Below are 26795 nucleotides of genomic sequence, written 5' to 3' on the forward strand. Positions count from 1 at the left end.
CAAGGAAGCGGGATTTATTTTGGTCCGACCTGCTCTTATTTACCTACAAATGTTGCAAACCCCCAGGATCATGTTTTCTGTGGCAAATTTCCTGGTGAGAGCAATAAGAAGCAGGAATATCAGACTTAAAAGTGCGCCTACCTCCTCTTGAAGCCCAGACTCGTTTATTAGCTAGTCTGGCTGCTGGCAACTCCTGGTCAAGAACTCTAGATCACAGTGTATCAGGGCTTGTAGTTACCTTATTATAATATCTATGTGGGGACCCACCCTTGGAATATTGCACTTTAATTATTATGCACTTTAGTACTATTGTACTTTAATACCATGTACTTACAAGTATCAATGAATTACAACATGGTACAATGATTTTTAACTAAAATGTTTTCTTTTAAACGTTTTTAACTGCTCTTTTAACTGTTTTTATTCATGCTATTTTGTTGTTTGTGATTTCATGCCATTGTCTTTGTATGATATTAAGTTATCGCAATAAAGAATTTTGACTGACTGAGTCATAGGGAGGGTTCTGCATTTCAGGGACTTTCCTTAAATGGGTGCAAAACCTCCACCTTGTCTATCTTTCCAATTGCAAAATGAGTATTTGGTAGGACATAGAAGGTCTAGAGTGTGGTTAGATGAATATTTGAACCACGTTTCTGTGAGGATCAGGATGTCAAGTTTATGGGCCACGATCAAGTCTGATATCTGTAGATAGTGTTTGACTGCAGACCAACAATTGTGTAGCATGCAGTTCAGGGAGAAGCAGTTGTCTTTCCGAATTGGCTGTTCAGGATAGGAAGTAGGGATTTGAATTAAGTTAAGAGGAGATGATCGTACACTGAGATGGTGTTTATGAGTTTAAATGCGATCCGAAATCGTGGTTGGAATTGGGCATCCCACTGTGGGAAGAGAGGAGGAGGGGATAGCAGAATTTGAAGCTGCATAACTCTCTAGGAGATAGATTAGGTCTTAGTGGTCTATGGGGGATTGTGTCTGTTTGGGTCCGAGTTTAGCCATGTTAATATGTGTTGCCTCTGCAGGCCCACAGGACAGCAGCAAACATTAGCTGGGGTGGTCAGGAGAGCGACAAGGCTAATGCTAGGTATGGAGTGGGTCTCTAGATATAACACACTGGTGTGTGCCATTCCTGGCCCCTGCTTTTTGAGGAGGAGAGCTGAAGTAGCTCATAGATACATCGAATCCTAAATTACCTCGATGATTACATGAGCACAATAGGTATCAGCCTACATATTTCTTGTCTCAACCATAGTCCTAGTCTAACGTTAGATTTTGTTTTAGGAGAAATTCGTTTTTCTATTCCCCCCACCACCAAGTATCCAACCTTAATTTTACCTCCTTTGCAGCCTGTACATTTCTGTCAACAAAATAAAAACAAGAAATATAACATGGACGCCTTTAGTCCTCGCTCTGAAAATCAGCCATTTCAAGTGTCTTGTCAGTCACCTGTCATCTGACAAACTCTGAGGTGAACGCATTCTCTACCAACATGGGGCCTCAGGGAGGATAGGGACTGAGTTATCCTATATTTCTTCCACTTTGGCCTTCTACTATTGAGAGACCGGATAATCCCCAGATCTACATCCCAGATCCATATCACACTCGATGCTACATTTGACATACCTGAATGTTGACCCTGGAAAAAGGCAAACTTTGATAATTTGCTGGTCCAATTGGTACTGCCCAGTGGTGGCTGCTGTCCCTCTCTGCACTCATTACAACAGACATCTGCTATCCTTGCGGAGGGAAAATTAACCCTTTGTTCGCCGCTGCCTAGCCATCCAAACAAAAAATGTACAAGTGGGTGCACGATTACTTATATGTTAGTTTTTGCCGAGAAATGATACCTATGCATGGTACACTAACAAGAGTGTGTCCATGCATGAGGGCTTTACCATTGTGGAGTGTGGTTTGCCTAATTTCACGAACCAGTGCACAACAATGTGCCCCCCTTTGGCTTGATTCCTGTATTGAGGGGGGGCGGGTATTTTGATGGGAAGGAGGGAACCCATAACCCGCGAAGACTTTTCTCCATGGTTGCCCCCCTTCTCTCCTACATACCATCATCAACACACCCCTATAGTTGCAGCAGGAGGATTATGTTGCAACGATTTGAGGAACAACGCTACATTTCAGCCTTAGGGCCCTAGGGCCATTCATTTCCCTTGACCAACTACTAACAAGATGGCAAAATATAATCATTATCTCTTGATCCCTGTTGCATGCCATGCTACATTTCATACATCCGATGTCTACCCAGGGCCGACTTGCCATCCAAGCCTATCTTTGTGTAGATGCTACCATACACACCTCCCCCACTGCTTTTTAGTAGTGAAATAATGGGAAAATAAAATGATAATAACTCGTGTTATTATAATTTTATTTTGTCCTACTTCCGGCAGCTTTGCGTGACAGGGATTCTCGGGCCGTCCTAACATTCATGCGCACTGCGCATGTTCTCTATGCAGGCTGCATTACAGCGTCTGAGTACCAAACCACGGTGCTCAGACCTATCACAATGCTGCTAAGGCAGTGTTGTGATTGGTTGACTAGGAGCATGGGTGGGCTTCTTGCCCAGGAGGAGCGAGGGACTACGGAGGAGAGACGTGGCAAAGAAGCAGGAAGAACTTACATTTTTCATTTTTCTTTTATTTTTTAATACCCACTTCCCCTGCATCATCCCCCCTCCCGCCCCCAACCCCCTACCTCCGATCCGTTCTGGCTGCTGCTTCAACCTGCAGGGATTTTATTTATATACTGGTTTTTATTCCCTGTGGCTCTTATAGCGCTCTTCGTTCGCACTCCATCAGCCAACGCTCTCTTGCACATCTTCACCACCGCAAAAAACTATTGTGACAAGAAAAATAAAAAGCCCTTGAGTGTTGTGGAGAGTGACAAAGGTATTCTCCTGGACCCCACTAAAGGCGACAAGTGTCAAAAGAAAAGACCCCCCTACAATGGTTGACGGTCAGTGGGATTGTCTGCAACGGCTCAAACAAGAGGAATTGCTTCTCCTAGATACACTGTCTCTTAGTTTTATACTGTACGTGTTGATAAATGTAAATATTGTCAGTCAGTCAGTCAGTCAGTCAATAATTCTTTATTTCGATTGATAAGAATCATAAAAGAAAGCAGTAAAAGAAAAACAATCCTCCAGACAATAAAAATGTAAAATGACGGTACAGATTCAATTCTTAAAATTCATATGTATGCACAAAGATGCTTTTGTTTTAAAAATACGTCATGTACAATATCAAAATAAAAAAAATAAAAAAAGTTTAAGAACAGTTTAAAAAGGATCTCTTATTAAATGGCATTTGGACAATATATAGTGCATCATACAATGTAAACATTTGTAGCCAAAAAATCCTGCTAGTCCTTCAGGGGTAAAAACAATTACAGGGGTCTTCTGTTATTATTCCGAGCTGCGGCCACCAAGAAACTAGCTACACTGTATATGACCTGGACGGAGCTAAGCATTTGTCGGTGCATAAGGGCGGGCCTTAATTGTATGAATCCAAGTTCGCGCAGAATAGGTTTTAAAAATGTTTTGCGCACCTCCAAGTAGCGGTCACAGAACATTACCAAATGGAGAGTGTCCTGGACGGAAAAGTTGTCACAGGAACATGGTGGGGCGTCTTCCGGTTTCATCCACTTAGGGAATATACCCAGCGTGAGATGGATAAGGTTAAACCGAAATCTCACCAGCAGAAAGTGATGAAAGGGTTTGGTGGCATACAACAAATATGGTTCAATAGATGGACAAATTAATAAACCATAAATCCTTCCAACTAGTGGTTTTCTGAGTTCCTCTTCCTCCCTCTCTACCTCCAACAACCTGAGAAAGCTATGTTTAATCCACCCTATGTCCTCCTTCTTGATGCCCTGTGGCAAAGAAAACAGATCAGGTCTCCCCAGCCTGACTCATGCCGCTCTAACATACGACAGCCAAGGGACCCTCTCCACATTCTCCAAGGCAACCCAATCCTTCAGAATTAGGTGGCTAAGGGTAAGCTCCTCATTCAGCCAGGTTTTAGCCCAACAGATCAGCGGTGCCATCTTTAGTTGGTCCGAAATATAGCCCTGGCCCAGTTCGGAGTGTATTGAAAATGTAGGAGATGACTGCGGGAGTGATAGGAGAGATCTAAAAAACCTGTTTTCTATGATTTGTATGTTGGTCGTTGCTGCATAACCCCAGATTGGCACTCCATAGGATGCTATCGCTAGGAACTTTGATTTATAAATCTTAAGTATGGCCTCCATGGGTCTTGCTCCCAGTTTCTTGGAGAGGTTCAGGAACGCTGTAGTAGATATTGCACCTACGTTACTCCTTAACTTCATCTGCGGGCCCCAGTTACCCTTCTCATCGAAAAGAACTCCCAAATAGGGGAAGGAAGGTACCCTCGTCAAGACCGTTCCATTTCACCTAAAGCTTTTCACCTTCAAGTTCTTATTCCGCGCTCCGGCCACCATTACATGGGATTTGATAGTGTTAACTTTTAAATCCAGGCCCTCCATGAAGCTGCCGAAATTGTCCAGCAGCCTCTGTAGGCCCAGGCCCGTGTGTGCCAGTAGGACGGCATCATTCGCATTCAGGAGGACCGGGATACCCGATCCGCCTATACGTGGTGTGTCCAGTGTGGCCATACCCAGGGATTTTTCAAGGGCATTAATATAGACAGTAAAAAGAAGGGGGGCCAGTATACAACCTTGTCTAAACCCCCCTTCTAGAACTAAATTTCCCAGTGTACCGTCCTTCCCTCGTAACCCTGACAGAAGCCGACAGGTCCTGATGAAGGAAGCCTAGAAAGTTAACCAAAGCTTCATCCAGGCCTAGCTCACGTAAAATCCTCCATTGTTTCGAGCGGTTGACTAAATCAAACGCCGAAGATAGGTCCTTAAAACCCAGATATAAATAGCCGTCCTTTGCAACTGTATATTTGCTTATTAGGAGATGCAAATTTAAACATTGGTCCATGGTGCCCCGATGTTCTCTGAATCCGTACTGGAGGTTAGAGAGGACCCCCCTCTCCTGCCAGCCAGTCCCACACTCTCTTAAGTATGACTCTGCCCATGATCTTAACGGCAGAGTCGAGCAGTGAAATTGGCCTATAACAGGCCGGATTGCCTCTACATCCCTTCTTAAAGATAGGGACTATGACAGATGAGGTCCAGGATGATGGAAAACCAGCGGTTAACACCGCGTTGAACACATTATTCAGGATTTTAGCCCAAAATTGTGGGTACAGGATGTACAAATCTGCGGGGACCCCATCTGGGCCAGGAGCCTTGTGGCTGGTAGTCTCTCTGATCGCCCTTTCTACCTCCGCCAGGTGGAACCTAACTGGTGTGTCATTCTCAAAAGGAGCGTCTCCATCCAGTAAGAGACCCCCCTGATCGATTTCATAGATGCCCGTAAAAGGTAAAAGCCAACTATCATCAGGGATAACACAATCCGTGTCTAGGTTGTCCTGGTCCGAGAAGAAAGGCTGGTTAATGATAGCCCAAAACTTTCTGGTGCCCTTCAACACATCCATGAATTGCTAGTTTTCCCAGGCTTCCTCCTTGATTTGACATTTACGCGTTGCAATGGCAGCTTTGTACTCCTTGCGAAGTTGTGCAACTAGTGCCCTATTCCTCAGCCTCTGTTTTAATGCCTCAAGGAGAGTGCCATGGGTCCTAGAGCAGTTTTTGTCGAAACATTTGTGGGCCCTTCTAATATGTCTACTTTTACCACCCTCTAGATCCTTGGCGATCTGCTTGCACACCTCTACATAAGCCGCGACAACGTCGGCTCCTGGAGCGGTATCATCCAAGCAGACCGCCAAATTGGCCTCAGTTTTACTCGCCAACTCCTCAAAGAAAGTTTCTGGTACAACCATGTTCCATTTTATACGTCTCCCCTGGTCGGTGGATGACAAATCCTTTGGAGCCCCTCCCCCTATCTCCTTCCCGAGCCTACCAATGCCGAGGTCAACTGTCAGCACGACCGGATTATGGTCGCTGAAAGTTGAGATCACTGCACCATAGTCTGAGATTTTGACCAAAGGACCAGGAGATAAAAAGATGTAGTCAATAACCGAGTTTGCTTCTCGCCCTATAAAGGTGGGGACTCTCGCCTCTCCATTGCCAACCCCTGGTTCAAATAAATTCAAATTGGCGAGAAGGGCTTCAAGGGCCTCTCCCTCCTTACTATGCTCGAAATGGGGTAGCCCCTCGGGTGATAACCCGCCATGAACATCGTTGTAGCACTCCCAGGGACAGGGATGTATATTAAAATCACCCAGGAGTACTAACTCTGGGCAGGGGATTGTTCCTGTATGTATACTGACAAAAATTGCTCTAAATTAATGAGGTGCTCATTCTGTAGAGAGCCCTCCCTCGAGTTATAAAAATTAATTATCAAAAATTTATGCTGTGCAGAAACAGTCCATTCGATAATTTGGAAAGTCATGGAATCGGTATCTAATTTTCTAAAAGACCCTGCAAGATTTAGGGAAATGAATAGAAGTAGCCCCCCTTTAGGTCTACCTGCTGGCCCCTGAACAGCGGGGATAACAAAACTAACATAGCCATCCAATGAAACACTGTGCGAGATATCCCAAGTTTCTTGGAGGGCAATGATCATGTAGTGCCTAATAAATTCCAGCCATATAGGGTCATTTATTTTTGATCTAATTCCCGCCACATTCCAGGTCAGAAATTTACAGATATGCCTCTGTTCTCCTATCTCAATCCTCGTCTCTGCCAAACGGGGAGGTAGTCAATCGTTCGACTCCATTGGAGACAACTGAGCGAAACCATTAGAGAGATTTATCTGTGCTAAGGAGGGACTGCCCTGGTGTGCTTTAGAAGATATACATGCAGATCCCCAAACCACCCTCCCAGAGTGCTCCTGTATGGGTCTCTGTGCAGTATTATTTGCCTGGTGACGCGGCAACTGCTGTATGGTGCTGGTGGGCCCCTTCTGATATTGCACCAGTGGACGGCAAAGTGATCCAGGAGACCTGGTTGGGGGATAAAAGAACCCAAGAGGGAGGGGTCTAATGCCCTTATTCGTCAGGTCAGAGGCATCCCAGAACAGTCTTTGGGCGCTAGCCTGATCATTAAAATTGACCACCACACAGTCCCCTGGAATGCATTTTGGGCGCCACCCAACCCAACTAACCCTTCTTGCCATAATCACACTACTTGTGATGTCTGTGCCTCCACTACAGAACTGAGAGCACCATTGTCTAGCCAGTAACATAACATCATGGGTTGTTTCGTTGTGGCCCGTCGTTACAGAGGGAACCCCTGTAAAAACGGCCACTAACGGGGCGGCCTCTGGAGGTAGCTCAAGATGACAGACCCTATGCCGGCCCTGCATTAGACCATCTCTGCTGTTATCTCTCCTATTACTGGCTCTGGAGTTAGGGCTCCCGCTCCCCTCCCTTGTTGACCCCCCAATAGGCAAAGCTCCCACACTAACCGGGCTTTTACCCCTTAAGACTTCCTGGTCCTTGTTTCTAGTATTATCACAGGGGTCAATAGCGATTGGGTTCTGGGTGATGACTATATTCGCCTTTCAATCATCCTGTTGTTTAAGGAAAGCATCAATTTTCTTGCATTTGCCCAATATCTCCGCTACACATTCATTCAGAGTGTCCACAATGTCTTTTGCAATGGCCACCAAGGCGGGCTCCAGTCTAGTAGTAAATAAGTCCTCTATAAAATTAGTGACAAGGTCCCTTAGGCTGCCATCCTGCTGGGTAGCCATCCTCGGGGGATGGTTCCTCCTGGACGGTTTTGTAGTTGACCTTCTCTTACGAGTAGACTTTTTTTGAGGGATCGTGGGGGTTATGGCCTTAAGATTGGTGGTAGGGTGAGGCAAACTATGGGGAACATTCAATGCCTTATCTGTGAGAGAGGGATTAGTTATAACGATAGTGGGTTCTAGTGGAACACTCAGGGTAGGAGCTTTGTCTGGCGCCAGGTCGATAGAAGCTGAAGCCAACTACAGTTCCTTTTCTGCACTGGCAATTTCCTTAGTCAATACCCCCACAGCAGAAGTTAAATACGAAATAATTGACTCCGATTTTCTGGGTATTTTGGCATGTTTACCTTCATGTTCACCGCAACAGAGCTGCTTTCTTTTCCCCATGGCAAATATCAGAGGGGTGGCCCGGCCCGGCCTCTTCCGTCCTCGGACGGCCACAGACAGCCCGCCCTTTGCCAGGGCTTCGCCCGGCTCGTCCCACGCTCGTCCCGCGACGCGGAGGGCAGTGTCGGCTAAATACGCCTCCTGGCGCTTCAGCCGCGTCGATTAGGCGCGCCGCCGCTGAGGCTGCCGGGAGATGTGGTTCCGGGGCGGCGGTAACGCTGCTGGTAATGCCTGATGACTCCTGGCGGTGGCGGCTGCAAGGTAAGCTCCCCTCAAGAAAGTGGGCTTGCTGGTAGCATTCGCGGGAGGCTTCTGCCAGTGTTCCCCCAGACCAATCACAATGCTGCTAAGGCAATGTTGTGATTGGTTGACTAGGAGCATGGGTGGGCTTCTTGCCCAGGACGAGCGAGGGACTACGGAGGAGAGACGTGGCAAAGAAGCAGCAAGAACTTACATTTTCCCTTTTTCTTTTATTTTTTAATACCCACTTCCCCCGCATCATCCCCCCTCCCACCCCCAGCCCCCTACCTCCGATCCGTTCTGGCTGCTGCTGCTGGTTCAACCACAGCGCCCAGCCCCCCCACCAACAGAGGCTGAGAGGCACTTCACAAACTAATGGGATCTCCCTAAGAAGCTTACCCAGACCAAACCCTGAGGCCGCTAGAGTTGTGTTCCACATACTGCTATAAAACAGTGATCTCTCACTCCCAGTCCGAGATGAGTTTTTGAAATTTAAACCAGAACAGCATTTAACGGAAAAGCTGAGCTGCAGGGATTTTATTTATATACTGGTTTTTATTCCCTGTGGCTCTTATAGCGCTCTTTGTTCGCACTCCATCAGCCAACGCTCTCTTGCACATCTTCACCACCGCAAAAAACTATTGTGACAAGAAAAATAAAAAGCCCTTGAGTGTTGTGGAGAGTGACAAAGGTATTCTCCTGGACCCCACTAAAGGCGACAAGTGTCAAAAGAAAAGACCCCCCTACAATGGTTGACAGTCAGTGGGATTGTCTGCAACGGCTCAAACAAGAGGGATTGCTTCTCCTAGATACACTGCCTCTTAGTTTTATAATGTACGTGTTGATGAATGTAACTATTGTATATTTTTATGTAAAATTACAGTATTGATTGAGTATATTATTATGTAAAATGACAGTATTGATTGATTTATATGGAAAGTAACGTGTATAAGGGGATCTAAAAAGGTTTAAATCAGACAAAGTGACTTGGTTTGTGACAGCCACTAAATTGACTCTGTTGCCATGTGTTGTCGCAGATGAGTACGAGTTTTTAATATTTAAACTTGGCTGCTCTGTTATTAATTATTCTCCTTCATAAAGCGATTGTGCTTTTCCATATGGTTAGTTCCTACGCAGTCACTAATACAGAGGCACTGCTGCTCCATTTCATTAGTTCTTGGCCCTACCTAATACAGTCGCTGTTACCCTGTGCGATTGGTTCATTTGACTCATAAAGAGAACCTTGTGCTATGTGTTTTTGGTTCCTGTCCCCAGTTAAGAGGCCCTGCTACCCTATGTAATTGGTTGATATCCCTCATGAAGAGGTTCTACAAACCTGCATGATTAGGTCCTGTCACTAATAAAGACGCCTTGATACTAGGGGAGGGCAGAATGTTTTGTTCCGCCGTGAAATTGGCGGAATTCCGCGCTACTCTTTGACACAGAGTTCTGGTCAAATTCTGCCAGTCGCCAGGTGGAGGAATTTTTCTCCTGTGAGGCTCCAGAAAATGCAAGCTGGCGAGCGAGATTTGGTGTCCTCTAGAGTGATTTTCTAATTTGGGCAGTCGCAAGCGGTTGCGGTCAGAGGGGTGCTATTCAGGTAGATTTGCTGCCACTCGAGTAGACTTTCTATTTGAGAGGCAGCAAAATCAACTTGAATGACTGCGTACTCTTGCGCAACGCATGGTAGCGGTAGCTCTGATTCTTAGCGCTGGTCGCGCTACCTGTGCCAAATTGCAGTGCAAGCATCATGTTTTTTGCCCGTTGGTGGACCTCCATGGAATCTTGCAGAGTTTTTATGTAACTCTGCAGAATTCCGGGGAGTGAAACTATGCAAGTTCTGCCCACCCCTACCTGCTACCATGTGTGATTGGTTCTAGTCCTGAATAAAGAGAGGACCTACTGAGAGGTGTGATTCATTTCTACCCCTGCCTCTAGTTATCCGGTCTAACTCATGTATATGATACTAAGTTTCCCTGTGAGTATGGTTCCTATGATCCCACAGTGAAGAGGCCCTACTTCTTTGCTATTCATCAGCAAATGTTCTTCATGCTGCACTTAAGAGATACTTAATATGCTGTTTGTTCCTTTCCAGGCCGAATGTATGTGGCGGACAGTGCTGCTCTGGCTGGACAACTGCCTTGGGAACTGGACGATGCATTAAACGTGAGTACATTGCTTGCTGAAACAATATTGGCAAAACCAATAGCTCTGATTTTTTGTTATGGAAGTGTTTGGTAATAGTCAGCTGACTTTGTGTTTGCTGCTCCCAACTGTTTTAGAAAGACAATCCCATAATAAAGCAACATCTGTACCTTGAAAGAAGATAGTGGGAAATCCATGGGTTTGGAAAATGAGTCATAAGATGAAGGTTGAGTTGTAAGTGGCGAACTTACAAGATATTGCACAGTGATACTTTGGACAAAGGGCCAGTATTTAAGTAAACCTGTATGCATGTATGTCTTTATTTTGTGAACAGAATTACCTGTAAATCCAATACGTTATTATGACAACAGAGGTAAATTGAAATTGGTGGTATTATTGGTGACATTTATGTTATTGGTTTTGGTGGGGGTGCATTGATGGTGGTATTGTTTGTGATAGTTTTATTGTAGGTGTTGATGGTATCTCTGATATTTCTAGAGGTGTTATTCTGATGGTCGGTGTATTAGTGGTGGTGCTGGTGATATTATTGTTTTGGCATTTAACATACATTTTTGCAAAATTGTTTTTAGTTTTCATTTTTTTTCTTTTCATAAGTATTAACTCTTAAATCACAGTTACAAATATAACAATTACTAAAATCATTGATTATTTAGTTAATAGATACATATAATTGTTAAATAATAATTGTAACAAGTACATTTAGAAACCCCCCACTATAAAACCAAATAATAAAATAAAATTCTGCATTGTAGACAGTCATAAATGCTTGAATAATTCAGTGCTGCATGTGTGGACTCCACAGCACTTTCCCACTAATATATTTTCCATAAATATAAACACATGATGCTAGTGTCTATATGATGAGAGGCACCCTTTAGGGGCCTATCAAAGATGAAATTGTTAAGTGTAATGTGTATGATTGTTAAAAGGCAATTTCAAGTCTGCATTGTAGCATCGTAGTTTCAAAAGGGATTGAAAGCCCACAACGGTAAGAAAAAAACACAGCCTCATTGGTCTCGAGAACTGAGAAAAGGCATCCTGTCCCAATAAGATTTCATGAGCTTCCCCCACCCATGATGCACTGTACTACCTGTTGCCTCACAGAGTTAGTTTTTTCTGGTTTGTATGAGTAGGATCTCAGAGCATGTGAGTTTTATCCCCTCTACTTTTTGACAGAATGTTTAGTCATCTTTACAATTATTTAAATTTTACGTGACATATTTTAAACCCAGCTACCAAGTGAAGTGATTTTTTTTACAGCATCTGGAATTCTTTAGCAGTCAAAATGCCTTTTTTATTTTAGAAGTGCCCTTCCTCTAGAAGAAAAAATTTGATCTCGGATCTACACATAGCAGTGTGTTATGCCTTTCCGGCTTCACATTCTGTGAAAGGTTGTGACTTCTGCCATAAACAAAAACATCTAAGAGGACCATAAAAGACCAGGAGGGTGTAAGACTCAGAGGGATGCTCCAACTTATGAGAGGGGAGGAGGGAGGAAAAAAAGAAGAGGGTTGAAGAAGCCTTATTCCACTAAAAGAAAGACGGCTTCTGAAAAGAACAATAAGGGGGAGATATAAAGACAGAAGACCAAGATCTCAATGAATGCAAGACGGCTTCTGGAAAGGACAATTAGGGGGAGATCCAAGGACAGAAGACAGAGCAGTAAACATCATCACTGTCACCATTCTCAACATCGCTGAAGATTGGCGTCAAAGCTACTGGCATCAACGCTGTGCACTTTGGTGCTCACCTGCTCGCCAGCTAAGGTGGGTTCGACATCTTCAACACACCTCTGCCATAGAAACTAAGAACATCGGTCACCCAAAGATGGGCCATCATCCACGTCAAAGGCATATCTTTTGACATCAATAAAATCAATATCACTGTTGAGGACACCCAGCAGTAGAAAAAGCCATCATCGCTGTTGACAGCTAAAAGAAAGCACTGCTTGAGTCAAGAGAGTCGCTACTGCCACCAACATCATAGAGACAACGTACAAACTCACCTAACCCAATTTCTTCAAAGACGTCGAGAAGTCCCAGAATGGTTATATCTCTCTCTCCATCGCTATCCATGGGAATGCCAGGAACACCTGCAATCTCAGAAGCCTCATTGAGATTTTTGCATTCTGCAAGGCTCACATCACCTCGTTAAGAATCGACTCCAAGGTTTTCTATGCCTTTTCTTTCTTCAACACTGAAAAAAAGGAAACGAACATGAAAGCATTTAAAGACCGCCTCAAGCCTTACCAGTGCCTCATCCTCTGCCTTGAAGGCTGCTAAGGCCTATTGTGCCAGTTAAAGACCTTCTACAATAAAATCTCACCCTACTTCCCTACCAAACCAACCACCCCAAAAAATATAAAAACATGCATTAACATATAAAGAAACTCAAAACTATAGAAAAAATGCAACACTATATAAACTAAATGAAGTTACAATATATACTGTCACTAAAAATAGATATTATATACAATGATATTCAAGTTAATCATATTATTTACTTCAATATTATATACCAAAAATAAAAAACAATATTCTTACCTGAGATATTAAGTCCAACGATATTCTTGACATCACAATAATATTTCCACCGTACTATTAATAAACAATATTGTTGAGTTAATATTATGGTAGAATGTCACTGCCCGGTACAACCTGAACGCTCAATGACCCTAGGATGGAGACTCGGCAGCAGTGTGTATCAGATGTGAAAGTGAATGATGCAGAGCGAAGACAATGGAGCATCTTCGAAAACTGCTCCAATAGAACCTTCAAATTCACGGTCTGAGAATGGTAGTTGGATCCCATTTCTGTTGTTCGCTGGCTGCATTGGATATTTCCATGGACTCTGAAACCCTGTTTAGTAAGTGATAATTTGAGTTAAATTGGAAAGTGTTCCGTTGAGGTACACAGTTTTTGTGAACACTTAAGAAGCCTGAAATTGTGATCTAGAGACTACCTCTGAATACACATATATTTAGGAAACTGTACTTTGGATGCAGTTCTTTTTCTTTCCCCTCAGCCAAGGACAGTGTATCTAAGCTTGCTAGCATTCATAGGAAATCGCAGCCACCCATGCTTTCACTGCCAGCAAGACCATCCCACAAACAATACATTTAGCAATGATTCAATGAGGTGTGTCTTTATTATGTTAACTCCACCTACACGTTGGTATTAGAAAAGTTGGTCAGTGGACCAAAGTTAATGTTTGTGTAGTTTTAAAAAACAGTTGGGTGCACTACAGTGGCAGAGTGTCCAGCCCTCGTAGCACTGTAATTCCTTTCACAGATTGCATTTCTCTGGCCTAACCAGTGTTTACCAACACCAGAGGATAATCCAGTCTCCAAAGTGTGATTTATCAATTCACACAGGGACACTCACACACTTACCCTCTAAAAACATACATTTTATGGCACGACACAGAGGCCATATTATGCAAATCTCCTTTATTGCTCTCAAGATCCATGGCGGGCCATCAGAAGCTTGCTCTTGCTCTCCTTGGTTTTGACTATTCCTAAATGACCCTGATGCGCCTCCTTCATTAATCTTTTTCTTAAAGAGGAAGGAGGAACCAGTTTTGCTCCTCTCAACAAAATATCTTTATCCACTGATAACTCATCAACAACTGTTCTCCAAATTTTTTAAAGTGAGTCATCATCTAAAGCTTTAGTTTGTATCATGTTCATGGCTTTTAGCAATTCACAATCTTTTTTTATTTCTTCTTTCCACTCATTCTCATTTATAAAACCTGAGGTTATTTCACAAACACTGACTTCTTCTTCCAAGAAATCATCCACAACCTGATCTTCTCCTATATCACTAACCAAATGAGACAGACAATCAGCTGAAACATTATCCACACCAGGGAGATGTTCCACACCCAAATTAAAATCTTGTAGGCCCACCACCCGTCTTATACGAGAGGAAATGAAATCAAGACCCTTCTTTTTGAAAATTTATTTTAACGGTTTGTGATCTGAACAAACCTTGAAATACGTACCCCAAACAAAATTTGTTAAGTTATTGAGTGCCCAGAAAATAGCTAACGCTTCTTTTTCAATTACTGAGTAATTTAATTCTAGTCCTCATAAGCTCCTTGATGCACAAGCAATTAAAAGTTCTTTCCCATCTCTTGTTTGTTTTAAAATGGCACCCAACCCTTTCGAGCTTTCATCCATCACCACAGTGGTTTGTCCACCTGGAATGAAAGCTTGTAAACTTAGTGCATTTTTTAAATCTTCTTTCAACTCTGTAAATTCTTTTTGACACTCATTAGACCAGATAAATTATTTTTTTTCCAAGTAACTGTCTCGTGTTACTTGATTTACTAGCTAAGTTGTTAACACATTTTCCATAATATTTGATCATGCCCAAGAATGAGACTACCTCTTCTTTTGATTTTGGAGTTGCTAAATTGATAATGGTATCAACCAACTCTTTTTTAGGAGTAATTCCTGATGCAGTGATGCAATGGCCCAAATAGTTAAATTGTTGTACAGAGAATTTACATTTTTCTAACTTCAAAGTGAGACCTACTTTCTCTAGTTTCTCAAGTACCAATCTCACATACATATCATGTTCCTGCTGAGTCGAACCAAATATCAATACATCATCTTGATAGCATTTTACTTTCTTTATACCTTTCAAAATTTTAGACATGACCCTTTGAAATACTGATGCAGCAGACACAAGACCAAACAGCATTCTCTTACATTTGAAAGCACCCATGGGAGTGATGAACGCCGTTGAGTCTTGTGAATCCTGCGTCAGTTCTATTTGTGGTAAGCCTGAGTAAGATCCAGAGTAGTAAAAAACTTTGCATCACTCAAGGTAGACATAATTTCATCAATATTAGGTAATGGAAACTTGTAAACAACCACCTCTTTGTTAAGCGATCACAAGTCTACACAAACTCTAATGTTGCCATTAGATTTGTTCACGACAACAACTGGAGCAATCCACTCAGAAGCTTCCACAGGACTAATGATGTCTTGCTTGAGCAACTTTTCTAACTCCTGTTCATCCTTCCCCTGTAGTGCCAAGGGAATCCTTCTCACTTTGGCCACAGATGGCACAGCTCCATTTTTAAGTTTGATGCAATGTTTATAACCCTTCAAACAACCTAGTTCATCTTTGAACAAATACGGAAATTCATGCTCAAAGTGATTAGTTTTACCTTTAATCTCCTGTACTTGAACTTGAAGTTCTGCATTGGGATTCAAAGTAACTCCAAACATGCGTTGATGTGGCCAGCCAAGTAAACTATCACCAACTTTTGAAACATACATTTTACCAACAATTAATTTCTTTTCCATTTCTATACAAGCATTAAAATATCCCAACATACTGATAGGTTGGCCACCATATCCACCTGGATTTACATCCATCTTACTTAACTTATTTTTGTCTTGAAAACATGTGTAAAAAACTTCTTTAGAATTATGGTAAGATGTGAACATGAATCAAATTTCATTTCAAGATTGATACCACAAATCTTAACACTTCCAATGGGATGTTTGTTACATTCACTATCAGCAATTTGACAAATTATTTCTTTTATATCCTTATTCTGCATTTTTCTCTGTTTAGATCTACAAAATTTTATAAAGTATCTTTTCCTACCACAGCCATGACATACAAAACTCAAAACTGGGCAGTATTTTGAATTTGCTTTGTGACCAGACCTTCCACAACGAAAACATTCAAACGTTTCTTTTGCAGATTCTTCTTTAACTACTTCTTTAGTATCTGATTTCACATTCTTGACAATATAAACACTTTCCTTTACTTCTTCCACCGTAGGTGTAGATTTATCTTTTCACCTTTTAATTCAGTAACACATTTTAACATATGTTCAACCCTTTTTGCGATTGTAACTACTTCTTCTAAAGGTTGTTCGTCCTTAAGCCATAACTTTTCCCTTACATTTGCATTGTATTAGCCTCTGTGTCTTTAATAAAATCCAGATTTTCTGCCCTGCAGGCTGTGAAAAATATAAACTCTCATTGGTAAATACACTACTTGAAAAATCTGTCTGTAAATCACAATGAGGTGTCTAGTTCTGTACCAATCTGGAGTATCCCTTCTGTTCTAAACATTCCAGTAAGAGTTCTAGTTGCCATATTCCAGGGCCGGCTGAAGGAGTCTAATTTCTGATGTCCAGGAAACCTACTCGCCTTTGGTGAAACAAGGGTACCGTAGGCCCTAGTGCAAGCACTGTAGACTGTCCTTTACTTTGCTTGGGAAGAAAAAGGCAACTATAATTAGGGTTCAGTGGGCCCCTCAGAACTCAGGATACTGGTGCCACTGCATGTGCTACACCGCTGTTACTGTCTGTGTTGTGCTTACCTGTTAAGCTTCTCTGCTTTGATCAATGTTGTAGTAAACTGGCTTTGTATATGGTATTGCCACTAGCTGGTTATACCATGCACAGAGTCCAGGGGCTACCCGAAAGTGTACAGGGCTCAATGTAAAACTCAGAGTGCTCTATTAGTGATAGTGTAAGACACTTATTGTACAACATTGACCAATAATAGACACACAACTCAAAAAGGAGATCCAGACCAATTTTATAAAAATATACTTTGTTTGTATTTTATTTTCAGACCAAGATCTTTGAAATAAGGTAAGTTTTTAAATAAAAATACTTTTCATTTTGAAAAATTTACACATTTTCAGAACAGTTCAATGTTAACCTATCAATCAATCAGGGTCTTGTATAGCGCGGCTACTCACCCGTGAGGACCTCAAGGCTCTCACCTATGGGGAAAATAATATTGCGGTTAAGCAGGTAAATAAAACACTTTTCCATTCTTTGGAAACACAGGTCAAGAAGCGACAAGGTTCAGGTGAGTTCCAAAACTGCACCACCAGCAGCAAAGGGGCAGTTGGGTGCAGAGGTAAAAATCGTAGTTCGGCCCAATGCTTCTCAATAGAGATTAGGGCTGTCTAAAGCCACACTGTTTGCAGGTAAGTAGATTGTTTGCAGGGGCCAAGCTTTGGGAGTTTGGACAAGTACAGGGGGGCCACAAAAGCAGCACCAAACATACAACACAAGCTGCACAGGTGCTGCTAGGTGCAGGGTGCAAATTCAGCATTGTGCGCCCAATATTTTTCAACAAAGGCTCTTCATTTGGCAAACAGGCTGTAGGTGTGGCACCGGAGGTTGCAGGAGGGAGGCCAATGACAGTAGAGGTAAGTAGAAATGTAGGGGATAGTAGGGGCACCATAGGTTCAGCTCACCAAGGCCCCTGGGCTCCGGGTGAAGGGGTACCTTTTGATATTGCACTCTTCTTACCAGAGCCGGTCGCGGTCCGGGTGAGCTTCTGTATTCACACTGCAGGCACTGCCGTTGGGATCAGGAGAGGTCAGCAAATGCTGAACATGAGGTCAAGATCACTGGAGAGACTTCACTGGACAGGGGAACCCCTCAGACTCGGGCCGTGGGCGTCAGGTGCAGTCTCAGCGGGATCCGGAGCCCTTGGAGTCTGTTTCTTTCAGACAGGCCCGCTGTCCACGGGCTAGTGGAGTCTTTTTCGAAAGCAGCAATCCTCCCAGGGTTTCAGAGATCGCTGGCTGCAAGACAGGTCGCAGGTTCACAGAACCTGGAGACAGGCCAAGAGGGCTGGTACCAAGGCAGTCCTCATCTTCTGTTGTCTTTGCAGGGATATCTTCTTTCTTCTTAGGTCGTCGCAGATCTATTTTCTAGGTCTGCGGAGCCACCTACATATTAGATTTAGGGGGCATTTTAAGGAAGTAGCAGAGGGTCAATGGGCACCTTAACTGGGGTGACTACACCCTCCATTATGCCAACCTCCAGTGGGAGGGGGCATAAACCTAGCCCTGATTGCAGGGGTCTCCCCATCTCCAAGATGGCGGGGACTGAAAGATATGCTTCACTTCACCACCTCCACCTTAGGAATGGATTTTGCAGAGGTGGGCACACCTCCTATTCTCCTGCATTTTCCTCATGGTTTTTCCTCCCAAAGTGGGAGAGACTGCAAACTGCTGCTAGAAGCAGATGCCGGGGGTCGTATTACAAAGACGCAAAGGTTCAAAGCCGGCAGACTGTTGAAGCTTCCCCCTTGGAGCACTGGCCCATCCTGGGGGAGGAGGTGTGACACCTCTGCCAAGGATGTGCTTTGTTTCCTGTCCCAGACAGCAGTTGCTCTCTACCCGGGGTACAGAAACATGTCTGGTAGTGCCTGGCTGCCTACAGCCGGTCACAGACCCCACCAGGGTTGGTAGGATTTCAGGGAGCACCTCTGAGGTGCCCTCTGAATACATGGTACAATAAATATCACACTGCCATCGGTGTGGATTTATTAAGAGGAGAAATTTGTTACCAAACACTGTTTTGTTCAGGGAAGCCATCATGGGGCTGTGGAACTCGAGTTGTCATTTGTCCAGCCCATGTACTCTCTATGGCTCTACTGGCACATACAATATTAGGAAATGGACCCTAAAATTGTAGAGGCATATCTGCTCATGCAGATACCCTCACCTGTAGTATTGGGCACCCTGACTTAGGGCTGTGAGGTCTGCTAGAGGGGTGACTTACAAATGCCTGCAGGCAGTGCTGGCTGGCATGGCACCCAGTGATGCTGTTCGATATTCTGAGCTCGTAGATAGAGAAGGATTGTTCATGAGGATTCTTTGCAGTTCTTAAACTCCCGCCAGGTCGTGTTGTGGAATTGTGGGATATGTTGAAACTCAGAGCTGTAAGATTTTTTTTACTTTGCAATAAACCACACGGTTACTGCTCTGTATGCAATCCAGCAGGCATGCAGATTTGGCAGGTTGTTCGGGGTGGATGAAATTTGGCATGTGCTGTTTATTATTGCCATAGTTTATCCTGGGACTTCTGTAAGCAGGGTACTGCTATCTTTTGAGTTTGTGGTAGGCCTGGGCGGAGTTCACGGAAAGTCACCAAAAACTCTGCATCGCTATGCATACTTCCGTAAGAGGCAGAGTGTGTTAGGTCCCGCTGTTTCCACTGATTTTTATCACAGTGTGTTTGTCCCGCACTGGAAATTCAGCGCAAAAGGCGCTATGTGCAGCTCAAGAGGTCGCTGCTTCTTTCTGCAGCTCGAGTAGATGTTCTACTCAAGCGGCAGCTTCCTCAACACAAACAGAAGGTTTCTCAACAAAAGCGGTCGTAACCATCTGCGACCGCCCGTGTTGAGAAATCTCACTGGGATGTGGCCTAGTGTTGTATTTTCCTTGCTCGCCAACTTACGTTGGAGAGTGCAAGCGAGCTTCGCGGAGTGGAGTTTTTCAGACGTCCGCGTACTCTGCAGAATGCGGAAAACTCCCCAAACTCTGCAGAGTGGAGTTCACCGCCCAGGCCTACTCTTTGGTTGCATCGCTGGCTGTGGGTTTGTGCTATTGCCTTTGTTTTCCTGGGCTCTTCTGTTGTGTCTTTTGCATTGATATAGTGGGTGTTCCTAATTTTTGAACCCTGCTCCTCTCAGTGCACAGGTTGTTCCCTCTGCCGTTTAGGCTTCTGATGACTGTCGGCTTGCTTTGGCACTGGCAATTGTGTCTTTGTTGACTCATTTGGTTTGTTGTGTCCTCTTTTGTGGCTCATGTTTCCTTTTCTGGTCGGTAACCTTGATGGGCGATCAATGCCACTTGAGGCTGTTTTGGACTATCCTCATATTGTAAGGACTGGGACCAGGAAGGGCTGAGGAGGTAATGCTTAGATTACATTCAGATAATCCAGTTTCTCCTATTCTATTTCTTTGTCAAAGCCTTTACAACCCTTCCACTCTTTCTGTTCAGTACCCTGCTTTGTTCAAAGCCTACTGGGCTCTTTTGTTGGTCAACTAATGAGGTTTCTGGGTAGAGGTGATGCTTTACAGGCACGTCTGGGGAGGTTGTGGGGGGGTGTTGTGGACTTGGAATCGGCTATGGGGGACCTGCCATTAGTGTGTTGACACAACATATTACATAGGGACTGACACGAGAAAGTAGCGTTGGAGTCGTGGTAAATAATTGAAGATTCCTTGAGGCTTTGGATTTCTGCACTGGTTTTCAATGCTTTATGAAAAACACACAAACATTATATAACAACGATCCTTACACACACACACACATGCCGCTACCTATTCATACTATCAGCTATCCTCCTACACATTCATTGCTATCTACACAAACCCATAGCTATCCTTCGACACAGAATACAGACAAAACAGATTCACTGCCATCTTCGCACTGCTACACACAAACACACGAACCTGCAGATTCATAACCACCCTTGCAAACACACACTGCTACTTACACACACCGTTACTTCTGCAATCATAGCAACCATTGCTATTAACTCACACCTTTACAGCCATCACCTCTCAGTTTCTTGATCTCTTTCACTCAGACAACCATCCATGCACACATGTTTCTATCCACACGTAATCAGAGCAATCATCAGATCTACACTTCCACGTACACACCTGCAGTCTGTGTTAATTACACTCACAGGCCCCCCTATTCATACTGCTAGCCACACACACACTCACAGTAACACATGTACACAAATTCCCTACAAATACTCTCAACTAACACCATACACTGCTTCATACATGCAGATGGTACACTTGCAGCTACCCCACGCGCACACAGCTGCATACATGCACCCACACGTGCACATTAAGACACACTCTCGGCATAAACGACTGCCTATAAACTCACTGCCACCATAACACGTGATGAGGCAATCCTTCACAGGCACTTTATGATAATGGAACTCACCCCCCTGCTTTGGTTAAATCCACTCTGTTCAAGCCAGTCCAAAATCTCCACATGACTGATGTCTCTAGTAAATAAACCTCAGCTTGTGTGTATATTGCTGTTTTGGGCGGAAGCTGTCTCCGAGCAGGTCCAGCTGTCATGACACCTCTCGCCGAGCATGTGTCATGGCGTTGACACAGAGTGAGTGATCACGTGTGTGTTAGGAGCATCCTGGGGCCCCCTCTGTTCCATTGCGAGACCCTCAGCTATGATGGAGAGGCCTTGGCTTTCATTCAAGGTTATCAGAGGACGCATTCCAGCAGAAATGATGTAATCCGTTTAAAAATCAGTGGAGTGAATGAGATGAGTAGCTGCTGGAGCAGTGGGACGAATGGAGGTGTCTGGGGTGTCCCGTGGATGAGAGTGGCTTTTATGAGGTGCACATGGAGCATCGGGGGCTCTCCGATGACTGATGGGTCATCACCTCCCTTCACCTTTCATTAGGACCGAGGAGCCCTCACAATTGCTTCCAAAAGGAATGTTCTATTAGTTATGTTTAGTGCTCTCGCTCACTTTTATTCTGGAGTGCTTCACCGGTACCCATGTGATAAGTTGATGAAAACCCTGTAAGTGGATCATCTATTGCTTATTCACACAATCGACGGCACGATAGGCATGAGCGAATTTTGCGGATCTCGCGTTCGCGAATTTTGCGGATTTGCGGATTCGCAATCCGCAAAATCCGCGAATTCCCGCGAATTTGAGGATTTTTTTTTTTTTGTGTTCGCCCGTGTTTCTGCCAGTTCGCGAGGGTTTTGTACACTTTCGCAAATTGCGAACTTACCTGTCGGGTCGCAAGTTTCGCGAACTTGTTGTTTCTACGTGTCCAGCCTGTTTGGGACACTCTTCTTCATCACTGCCACTCTCTGTCACCACTGCCACTCTCTGACTACTCATGCCACCCTCTGGCCCACCCATGCCACCCTCTGTTTCATCACCACACCCTCTGGTTGTCCAGTGTACATTATTTTCGGCAAAGCAAAGCACACCTTCCCTGCCTCAAGTGACCTGAATTAATTTGGGGCTGATTAATGTGTCACAGAATATTTTTTTAGCTGGCACCTGCTTCCTTAGTGCGCCCTGATTAGTGATCTTTTGCACTTGCTAAGTGCTTTCATTGTTGCAAAATTAGTTACAACACCTGCCCTGCCCCAACTGACAATAATGAATTAGGGGCTGATTAATGGATTTTAACTTCCAGCCTGGCTCCTGCTTGTCTCCCTTAGCTGTAATTCAGGACCTTTGTGGCATATGTGTAACTATTCTGAGGTTCAGAGCAGGGTCACATAATAGTTTCAACTGGCAACTGAACTCTGGAGGGGCCCCTCAGGAAGCACTACAGGAAATGGCTACTAATGATGAGGCTGAACTTTTGAACCTGGTAAGTAGTTACTTTCAGTTTTGCTAGGATCGTATTTCTGCAATTTTGCACTTATTCGCGGGGCGCGAACTCACGCGAACTCACGCGAACAGTGCGAGCAGTGCGAGCAAAATCCGCTGCTCGCGGATTTGCGGATTTTGCGGGAGATTCGCAAATCTCGCGGATTGCGGATTTCCCGAAAATCCGCAAAATCCACGAGCGGAACGGATTTTCCGCCCACCCCTACGGCACGATTGTCCCTTTGCCCACAGACTTCTTCCTCTCTCTCAAGATGGCAGCGATTCAATCACCATTGTAACAAGAGGTAAACAAGCAACAGGCAGTTTCTCTTGGTATTCATAAGTTCAATAACATAATTCCCGTTTGCCATCACTGCTGGGGTGACAAAATGGCAAAAATATGTGTTCTTAAAATAAAAAAAATTGGGGGGGAGCTCACAACACACACACACAAATACTCAGAAGGTTGGAGACTCAATATATTGTGGCATTGTATAGCAAACAGCCAAATGGGCTCAACACCACTGAGGATCTACACAATTTTTTATAGAAATAGGTTTTTTATATAAAGAAACACTTTTTTTATATATGTCTCCCCTAGTGGCGTCTATGAGGGCGGAGCTTTTCAGGATATTGGATTGTTGACAACTTAGGCTACCTATATTGGCTTCGGGATTCATGGTTGATTCCGATTCCAATTTTTTATAGCCCACTGAGCTATTGAATCTATCACACATGCTCAATATGTACAACTTTTGTATATCTGGTATATATTGATAATACGTGTGTTTTACGAGTATTGCAATTTCTTTCTTTGGTTTGTTTTTGGGACCGTACATAGTGTTACATATATATTTTTCCCAACCAATTAGTTTTTTCACTTACATTGGCACAAGCACATATGAGCACAAATTTAGTGGTGATTATGTTATACCATTTGTAAATATGTAGTTATATCGTTTTTTTGTAAATATTTGTATATAGTCTTGATATTTATGACATATGTAAATTCATGAATTATTAATTTTTTTAATAAATATTATAGACATTAGCTCGTGGGTATTACACAGTTTAGTTGTCAACTATATGTTTACATCGCATGTTTCAATGAATTTAGGCTTTAATGTTCAGCATTAGACTGGGTTGCAATTTGCACAATCTGCATTAGGCACTTTATATCCTTTTTTGGATAACTGCATTCAAGCAGGGAATATCAAGCACCAGTCACTTTAAACAGCCCGTGGTTCGGGCATTCTGCATTCAAGCAGTTATAATATTCATTACGGCCTTTTTATGAGATATGTGCTATACTACTGTGATAGGAAATGGACAATGTTTAAAAATGTTACAATGTACATTTTTTTAATACATGATGACGGATATTATATTGTATAATAGTATGAACTGTACACTATATACATATATAATAATTTTTTCTTGCAATGTTGTGATCAAGTGATTACACCAAGAATCAGTCGTCTGTTTTTTCCATCTGGAAAGTTGCACCCATTTCTATGTTTATTTGTATAATCATGTGATGCACGACAGGAGGTGTGGCCCTTAGAAAGGGTCAGGGGAAAAAAGCATATAAATTAACAGGTCGACTGGTTCAACGGTGTGTGAACAAGAGTACATCGTACTCGAAACGCGTCATTTGAAAGGTCTCAAATAAATATAACATCCTGCCTGAAAACTTGGGGTCTGCCTTCTTCTTTCGCCGCGCTGCCTGCGTGGAGGTTCGAGGATTTGCACTGCATTTAATTCACGGAAGCTGGTTGTCTCCGGTAGCAGTACCCCCTCCTCATCAAGTGGTTTTCGCCTTCACAGCCACATTTGGAGCAGCATTCCGGAGAGGAATATTTCGGCGAAACAAACCCCCTGCAGCTGAAAAGAAATCCAGGTTAGCACCGGGCGGCGTTGGAAGCGGATCGGGTAGATCGGCGAACAGCGGAAACACCGGTGCTCAACGGACGTCCAATTAAGCGTAGTGCAGGTGAGGAGGCAGTGTTTCACTACAGGCGGCAGCACAACGCAGCGGCCAGGCGCCGGTTTAAACATCATAAATCCTTTCAAGTTTACACCGCGAAGACAGTATAAATAATGTCCACAAATCTCGACGAAGAGAGGGAGGCAGCAGCGGCGATATTGTATAGCAATTTGCCTCGTGGCGTACCGAACAAACAAACGCCAGTAACGGTCGCCAACTCAGTTAATCAAGATGTCAAACAATTGTTGAAAATTTTAGAGAAGAAATCCAAGTCCGAAGTAACAAAGTGGTGGGAGCACAAGTCCTTGACTAAATATGAAGAAGCGGGGGCGTGGCCAAGATGGCGGGGTGAGCGGACGCTTCCTCCCGTAGCTCCTCCGGCCCGGCTCAGCTCGAGCCCCGATTTTTGCGCTTCTCTCCCCCCGCAGCTGCTTTGCGGGTGAGAGGGCTGTGCTGGAGTTCCTGGTGCATCTGTTGATACTATTTTGACTCCGATCGCCCCGGGGGAAGTACCCCGAAAGTTTGCTCAAAGTTCGGAGCACGGAGGAGAGCCTGGGAGGCGGAGCGTATTGCAGTGCTGTCCATGCGCCTCGGCTGGGCCTGGTGCTGAAAGCTGGTGATCCCGAGTGTTCGGCCCCGGCGTGCTCCGGAGAATAACAGCGCCCCCCGGCCGAAGCCTACGTGACCGGTGCCACCGACACGCAGCGGACCCTGGACCTTAGCTGGCGCTTTGGCCCGTCGCTACCGACGACGGTACATGGTGTGGCTTGGACCCCGGACCCGGTGACGAGGGACGGAGGCATCTACGCGGCAGCCGACCTGAGCGGACCCGCTGGCGAAACAGTGAGACACTGGCTGTGGACTTTCCTTGCTTATTGTGCCCCGGGGGTCGCCGGCGATCTCGCCAGCCCAGGCCGCTCTCCCGGGCCCCGCCCTGCCGCCATCTTCTCCCTGAGGAGCTGGAGCTGGCGACCTCCACCCGTGCCTCTGGCGGGCGGGTGCCCGCTCTCGCCTTGGCTCCTGACCTACTTTCCCCAGGGGAGCGCTGCTGAGAGACCCTGACTCTGGCCCCCGAGTGCCACCCTGGTCGGTACAACGACTGTCTCGCCCCGGCCTGGGCCGCCATTTTGTCGCTTGTGACGCAGCACCTTTGTCTTCGGCAGGGTCTCACATTTGGTGCCCACGAGCGACTGGACGCACCTACGGCGGCCGGCCCTGAACTTTGCCCACTGCAGCGGCCACGATGACTGGGAGAGGTGGCTCGAAAAGGGGTGACCGCACTCTGCTGGACATGCTCAGCAGGGCCCAGCAGCTGAGGGACAGGACGCAGCCGTCGCCGGGGTCCTCCCGGGCCTCGGCAGATGCAACTGGAGGCGAACCGCCGGTCACGAGGTCCTTTATGGAGGACTTATTTAGCTCCCTCAAGGACGACTTCCAGACGCTAAAGAAGGAAGTAGCCAGCGAGGTCCGAGAAGTGCGCAGGGAGGTGGAGGGCCTTGGCGAGCGTGTTGACACGGTGGAAACGGCGGCCCAGCGCCGTGATGAGGAGATAGTCCATCTCCAGCAGGACGTTCTCCGTCTCCGAGAGCAGTGTGTCGAGCTCCAGGCCCACTCTGGGGACCTCGAGAACAGGTCCAGACGGAACAACATCCGGGTGCGGGGTGTCCCATCCGCGGACGAAGGGACGGATCTAGTGGCCTATCTACAGGACTTGTTCCGGGAGATTTTGGGAGAAGATGCAGAATTCCCGGTCCGCATAGATAGAGCGCATAGAGTGGGCCGACAGCGCCAGTCATCAGCACCCCCGCCGGACATTCTGGCGTTCCTGCCTGATTTCCCCTTGAAGGAGCGCATCATGGCAGAGGCCCGCAGGAAGCAGCCTTTAACTTTTAGAGAGCGGCCTGTAGCGCTCTACCAGGACCTGTCCGCCATCACGCTGCAGAAGCGCAGGTCCTTCCGGATTGCTACAGACTTTCTGCGGCAGCACGAGACGCCCTACTCCTGGGGTCACCCCTTCCGCCTCATCTTTAGATGGAACGGAGTGTTACACCAGCTGCGCTCCCTCCAAGACATC

The 26795-nt window shown here is 45.0% G+C and overlaps 1 protein-coding gene across 2 annotated transcripts in view; it reads left to right on the plus strand.

Annotated features, from left to right (window-relative positions):
- Nucleotides 1–26795, plus strand: part of LTBP2 (latent transforming growth factor beta binding protein 2) — a 1419414-nt gene that overhangs the window by 324236 nt on the left and 1068383 nt on the right. For both annotated transcript variants that reach the window (XM_086937485.1, XM_086937488.1), the window contains exon 2: nucleotides 10494–10564. In XM_086937485.1, coding sequence (XP_086793611.1) covers nucleotides 10494–10564 — 71 coding nt within the window. The remainder of the gene's footprint in view (nucleotides 1–10493; nucleotides 10565–26795) is intronic.

Source organism: Lissotriton vulgaris, chromosome 9, assembly GCF_964263255.1.
Source record: "Lissotriton vulgaris chromosome 9, aLisVul1.2, whole genome shotgun sequence".
Lineage (NCBI taxonomy): Eukaryota > Metazoa > Chordata > Amphibia > Caudata > Salamandridae > Lissotriton > Lissotriton vulgaris.